Raw genomic sequence first — 7121 nt, 5'->3', positions numbered from 1 at the left:
GATGCATCTTGCATTCCAAGATCTACCATTCAGCAATGAAGAAGGCTCTTAAGACAAAATACCAGACGTTCCTTCAATGGTACCAATGGTCGGTCCACAAATGCCATTTTTCTAAATTGATAATTATTCTTCGAACCGTGCTATTTGTCTTATAAACTCTTTACTTTTGGGACTCGAGTTTTTTGAATTGAACTAACTATTTTTTGTGCTTAAATACAACAGTATTCCAATCTCACTTGTGATTGAGTGCTTATCATCGTCTAGTTTGTTTTTATTCATTATTGTTTTTTTTTAGTAAAACAATAATTTGGTGATTTTTAATACTTTATAGTTTGAAAAGCAATAAATTCAAAATATTAATTTTCCAATTGAAAAGTAACCTAAATATCTTATAGTTACTTAACAGGGTATATGGTTAACTAACTATAAGATATTTAGGTTACTTTTCAATTGGAAAATTAATATTTTGAATTTATTGCTTTTCAAACTATAAAGTATTAAAAATCACCAAATTATTGTTTTACTAAAAAAAAACAATAATGAATAAAAACAAACTAGACGATGATAAGCACTCAATCACAAGTGAGATTGGAATACTGTTGTATTTAAGCACAAAAAATAGTTAGTTCAATTCAAAAAACTCGAGTCCCAAAAGTAAAGAGTTTATAAGACAAATAGCACGGTTCGAAGAATTAATTATCAATTTAGAAAAATGGCATTTGTGGACCGACCATTGGTACCATTGAAGGAACGTCTGGTATTTTTGTCTTAAGAGCCTTCTTCATTGCTGAAATGGTAGATCTTGGAATGCCAAGATGCATCACAACCATGTTTCTGTCTTGTGGTGACAAGTGGACCAAAACATGAGCCATCTGTTTCAAGATGATGTTGATCGTACGGGTGAGTCTGATCTCCTTGAGTTGCATGAACTGAAGCTCATGCTCTGATCCAAACAATTCCATTGGCGAGTTGCTGAAGTATCTTCTCCTCTGTGTCGCACGAAGATCAAATTTCGATCTGTATAACTCCTCTCTCAATTGCATGAATTTCATGTTCAATCCGTGTAAAACTTGCTCCGCTCTGAACGATTCCTGTTCCTCGACGTATGGGAGCTGTTGTCCGTACATGTTGATGAATGGCTGCGCACGCGCAAAAACGACCAAAAGTAAGATTGCAATCATCGTGTAAATATAATACACATTTTAAAGATCTGTTCTTTTGAGATCATCCCATGATTTTTCTGTTCGACAATCAGTTGTTTTAATGGTTTTTTCTAACATTAAATTTACTATTATAGACCTAAAACAAACATTTGTTTTTATTTATTTAACACATTTATTTTTATTATTAATATTATTTAACGAGTTAATTATTACAATGAAGTAATAGTAATCTTATATTTTAATTAATATTTATTATTTAAACGTTTTAATTTAATGTCTTTTATTTTTACCATAAAATATATATTTTATAATATTAAATTTTACTATAATAATAATAATAAAATTAACGCTATTTTAAATAAAAAAATACGTTAATTAAAATCTACACGAAAACAAATAAATCAAACAACAAAATAAAATTAGATTTTTTTCTTTATTAACTTTCAAATTTTATAAATTATTAATTAATTAATTTTAAATATTTATAATTTAATAATTTAATAATTTAATGAATAAAAAAGTTATTTATATCAAAAACAACCACATCAAACATTCAGTCTTATACTTCTAGTAAACTAATTATAATAAAACCATAATGAGTGTTCAAATAAATCACTTCAATTGCTCGTTGAACCACTTAATGTATTGTTCATTGAATACCTTAATATCCTCATTCTTCTCAATGATGTTATTTGAATATGGGAATCTAAGTAATCTACTAGTAATTCCTCTTCTCTGGAGTGCTTGGAAGAGAGAAATAGGTTGTGACTTATCGACAACGAAATCGAGATCTCCGTAAGAAATGAGAGTTGGTACCTTATAATTCGCGACATTTTTCATCGCGTCATTCTTAGCGTACCAGAATGGGTTTTCGTACTCTACGCCTTCATAAACGTGTTCGAAAGTGTATTGAGCGTCAGTGTAGTAATGAGATTTGATTGACAATATTGGAGCGTGGACAGCGGCGCACTTAAATAAGTCCGAATCCAACAAAGAAGGTACAATTCTTGATGCTCCAATAAGTCCGACCAGTGCAATTCGAGTCGAGTCAATATTATAATTATTGAGTTCTTTTACCATACTCTGAATGTCTTCAATTAACACGGCGTTATCTATTTGACCGTTTAATCGTATCTTTTCTCCATACCCAACACTTTGATGTCCATTCATTAATAACACAGCATACCCTTCACTCACTAATGTATAGGAGTTCATCACTTTATTAAACGAATCAATAGCAGTCCCATCTTCTTCATCATGGACAATCACTACAACAGGGACTTTCTCAGTGCTTTCTGGCTTAAATAATAATCCAAAGATTCTATCAGAGAGTGCGGCCATAGGTCTTACAATAATAGGTTTTGCGAGACTGTATTGAGTGTAATCGTTCAGTCGTGTTAAGACTTTAGAGGCACTCTTTTCATCGAAAAAATAGAGTTCACCCGGTTGGTAACTAAATGACTGTACGGCTACAATACAATCGCTCGAATCAGCACATTTGACTATATCAATCATTTCTATAGCTCCTTCTGTGTTAACATCAGAGGTACTCCACACTTTCCCTTCAACATCATACACCGCTTTATTCACACTTAACACCTCCCATCGATTATTCACTCCATAGACTTCAATAAGAGTCTCTGACTGTCCTATTTGAAGTTTTGGCGTCGAAACTCTGATAGTCCCATCATTAGTAATAACCTCTTTAGTCTCTCTATCAATAATAACTACTACTTTGATCCCAGCTCGCTCAAGAAGAGACGCCTTTCGAACAAACACTATATACTTCCCTGTTTTGGTCACCTTTGGAGACATCTGGTTCCCTCCCATCTCACACGTCACACACACAATGTCCGTCTTTCCAACACTCATCGTGTAAATGGACGATTTCTGGTACTTCGCTTTGTCGTCAGCAGTGGCAGTGGATTTCGCTTCGATAGCAATAAACGTCTCGTCTTCATTAATGTGATACGAAACAACTTCCCCAACAGTGGGAGTCACATCGACATAATTACTCAACGAGATCCGACCGGCCTCGTCTACTTTAATCTCCGCAGAAATGAGGTGGCTGTACATAGGAGTCCCGTCATCGGTTGTCGGGACATAAGCACTTCCCTGTCCAAAAGGAGTTTGTTTGAAGACGTGGTGGGACGTCGTCTTTCTCTTCAGTAACTCAGTGTATTTCTGTTCTGAAGCCATCACTTCCATCCCATAGAAAACTTGATGGAGGAAATAGACTCTATTTGATAAGATAGTTGGCTTTGTTAATGACAATTCGCTTGTAATGGAGTATTCCACTTCAGTGTCATCAATAGAGTACCATTTGCACTCATTGGAGGCATCACATTTGGTGTAAAAGACTTCGCCAAAGGTTTGACTGTACACAACTTCTTTCCCAACGTTGTCTGCAATTTGTATAGCCATATCAGCACCACTACAGTGTTAGTTCTATAATATACTAATGAAGTACTATACATTTTATTAATCATCATTAGATACTATAATATAGTTTGTAAAACTATTAAAATACTATACATGATCGAAGAGGAACAAACGAAGATGGAGTGACTTGATATAACGTATTTTTCTTTGTAACATCACCAGACTCGACAATATAATAGATGTTGTTGCGTTTGTCAGTCACCATCGAAACAACGTACTTTGTTTTGTTGAGGATATCGTCCGTCGTTAAGGAAAAGACTGCTGCTAAAAGAATAAAGAGCAGGAGCATTGGATTATTCAGTTCCGTACTTTTCATGTTTACTTCGATTTTCTGGATTTGGGCTTTCTATTTTTTGGTGACATTTTTCAGTTCGTCGAGGCGGTCCTTCTTCTTCTTTCTGTTGTTCTTCGCCCCTCGTCGGTAACTATTAACTATTTGTTATGGTTTGTTTATTATTAATAATAGTTTAATTTGGATAATAGTTTCAACAACTTTTAAAATTTTTTCAAGAATAAAAAATTCGATTATAAGGTTTTTTATTTAAAATAATCAAAATAAATATTTTAGTTATTTTATATGTAATAGTATATTTAAATTGAATAAAAATATTTTGGTTGATTTTCATCATATTTACGGTGATTATTTGTTTATAAAATACATAATAAAACCATTCAAAAAGAAAAGTTTTTTCACATTTTTTTTAGTTAAAAAAGCCATATTGACTAATAAATATCCCATCTTTTCAAACCTTTAAAAATATAATAAAAATACTATAATTAATAATAAATGAATGTCACAGAAACATTTTCTAATTTTCAAACATTTCAATTGAAAATTTCGTTGGACATAAAGAACTCGTTCACATCTTTTCTGTAATTAATTAGATGCGGTCATTCTTCCACCGTATTGAGGAACAAAAGGAAGTCCGTAAGACTACTACGGCATCAATAGAAAAAGTACGGCAATACCTAGTGACAAACAATTATAAGTTACTTCGCTATTTAATAAAAACTAATGCCGTTCTGATGTTACCACAACCCGCTGTTTTAAAGGACTTTCCTTTATCAAATGAATTTATAATCTTTCATTCAATTTACTTAAACACGTCAACAGGCAATTTTATCACACTGAATGGAGTCTATGGGAAAATTGAGAAGTCACAAATCAAACTATATCCGTTTCACGAAGCATCACATGAACGACTTACACAGGAACAACTCTCAACTCGGATGAGCAGTTTTCACGACTTAAATGTCTCTGCAACTTCAACATCGAAAATTGTCGACACGGACATCTTAGTGGACAGATCTGAGATCTTACCAATCCTCAATTTGAAGTCACTTTTGTATTATGAGACATGCGCGTGGATGTGGAGGAGAGGCTTTACAATGACTTTTAAAGAGAACAATGAGTTTTCGATCTATCGCGAGTTCCAACAAATTTTAGATACCATCCGAAGGGAGACTCCTTCCTTAACAAAAATAGAGAAGGAAAGTCACACAAAATACTTCTGCTGGGACTTCGACAAAAACACAAAAAGTTCGATGGTAAAACAAGAGGAAGATATGAAGAATTTTTATATGAAATTATTAATGCCCGAAAGTCAGGACTTAATCGCTCTGATTCAAAATTTCGTGAAGGGCTTCGTCCAGTTGGTCGAAGGAAAAGAATTTGAAAAACGAAAAATTTATATTAACGAGTGCATCAAATTAGCGAAGGAACGTGCTTTAAAAATTCATTTGTGGGTGGTCGACTGGGATGAAAATGGTTTTGTCAATAACATGAATCGACTCCTTATTAACAAATTATTTAAACATCTATGGCCACCCACAATTTCCTTATCTGAAAAGATATCTTTCGATAGTATAGAAAGTGATTCGTTTTGTTATACCTTGTCAAAGTCACATTCAAGGCTATTGCCCAAGCATTTTGGGATTGATGTGTTTGTTTTATTATATTATGCTTTATTATATAATATAATAAAAATATTAAACTATAATATATTATACTATACTATATAAAATAATTTATATTTTATAATTAATATATTAATAGTATAAAGTATAATATTTATATTATAATAATAGTACTAATCTCTAGCAATGAGAATGAACCAGGAATGAAAGAAGCAATGAAAATGCTGTTGAAAGTTGATAGTGTTTGTACCCCTATAGAAAAGATTATGTATATGTTTTGTTCGTTTAAGATATTAGAACAATTAATTCATTATCATTTTCGAGACAATGTTAGTGCGGACTTACTGTTTCCGCTCTGTCTATATATCACTTTGAAGTCGGCGTTACCGAATATCGACTCGACAATATTCTTCATTGAACAAATGCAGATGCAAATTAACTCGGAAATGATGTATTACTACTGCAATTTCTTGGCTTGTAAAGATTACATCTTGACGCTGTGTTACAATTCACTCAAAGACACGATGAGTATTCAAGAATATGAAACGGTATTTATGGAAGGGATGAACATATTGAAATGGCCCATCCCAAAGACACTTCTCGTCCCTCAAAAAATGACTATTCAAAAAGTGACCAAATTCGTTAATCAGTCCAGCGCTGTCCAAAGTGAGGAAATTTCAATTCAGTATTACTTGTCACTGCCACCAGACGAACTCACATCAGAAGACTTGCCTAATGTACTCCACTTACTCCAAGACTCATATGCTGAAGCAACTTAATCTATATTGTTACTAGTTGTTTTTTATTATATTGGTGTTAGGAAATTTGAAATACAAAGTTTTCATAATAATTCATAAAACCTAATAAATCTGGTTCATTTGATTTATAATAATAATTAAAATAGAATATATTGTTGTTTGAACATTTTTGACCAAATTAATTGATTGTACAAAAAATAGTTGGAAATAAATTATGTATTGAAATGGTTTATTATAGTATTTAACAATAATAAATAATTATTTATTATACTTAATAGCATTTTTATTATTTATTTGCTATAATTTTAAACAATAACAATAGTTAGAAATATTAAATAATGAACTAACAATTATAATTACTCACTTTTTGAAATTGACAAAATGATTTTAATGTGATGGAATAAACAGTAAATAAAAGGGGTGAAAATAACAAGTAATATAAGAAGCAACCCAACTCGAAAAAAATGGTTTATATTTCTTCTTTGTCTTTAGGGTCACCTTGTTGCTGTGTGTCATGATTCTGAGTGTTCTGGCTATTTGCCATCTGTTGAGCCATTTGCTGAACTTGTGGGTTGTTTGCAAGGTCGTTGAGGTTAGCGTTTCCCATCATGCTTTGTGCCATATTCATCATATTTGGGTTGTTCATCATATTTTGTGCCATTGACATCATCGCGGGGTTACTCATCATCGACTGTGCCATTTGTTGAATAGCCGGGTTACTAAGTAATCCACTGAGTAATCCCGAAAGGCCGCCTTGTTGATTTTGTTGTGGGTTTGGGATATTTTGTTGGGTGTTTTGTGGAGATGGTTCTTCTCTTTGTTCGGTCTGAGGCTGTTCGAC

General features: G+C 32.6%; 4 protein-coding genes across 4 annotated transcripts; 1 reads left to right on the top strand and 3 right to left on the bottom strand.

Moving 5' to 3' along the window:
• Positions 1–704: 704 nt before the first annotated feature.
• EIN_062910 (hypothetical protein) lies at positions 705–1181 on the bottom strand (the record flags this gene model as incomplete). The annotated part of the gene is made up of 1 exon (XM_004260309.1): positions 705–1181. The coding sequence occupies one exon, from the start codon at positions 1179–1181 to the stop codon at positions 705–707; it is 477 nt and encodes a 158-aa protein (XP_004260357.1).
• A 594-nt stretch (positions 1182–1775) lies between these two features.
• EIN_062900 (acylamino-acid-releasing enzyme, putative) lies at positions 1776–3894 on the bottom strand (the record flags this gene model as incomplete). Its single annotated transcript, XM_004260308.1, has 2 exons — positions 1776–3597; positions 3719–3894. 2 exons carry the CDS (start codon positions 3892–3894, stop codon positions 1776–1778), a joined length of 1998 nt encoding a protein of 665 aa, XP_004260356.1.
• Positions 3895–4490: 596 nt separating this feature from the next.
• On the top strand, positions 4491–6301 carry EIN_062890 (hypothetical protein; the record flags this gene model as incomplete). The annotated part of the gene is made up of 2 exons (XM_004260307.1): positions 4491–5548; positions 5707–6301. The coding sequence occupies 2 exons, from the start codon at positions 4491–4493 to the stop codon at positions 6299–6301; spliced, it is 1653 nt and encodes a 550-aa protein (XP_004260355.1).
• Positions 6302–6749: 448 nt separating this feature from the next.
• On the bottom strand, positions 6750–7121 carry EIN_062880 (Hypothetical protein; the record flags this gene model as incomplete). The annotated part of the gene is made up of 1 exon (XM_004260306.1): positions 6750–7121. A coding segment is annotated over one exon (372 nt), but the record flags the coding sequence as incomplete, so codon positions are not given.

This window comes from Entamoeba invadens (genome assembly GCF_000330505.1).
Source record: "Entamoeba invadens IP1 unplaced genomic scaffold scaff_1105074726711, whole genome shotgun sequence".
NCBI lineage: Eukaryota > Evosea > Mastigamoebida > Endamoebidae > Entamoeba > Entamoeba invadens.
Note: the sequence above shows the minus strand (reverse complement) of the source record. Positions and strands in the feature narration are given on the sequence as shown.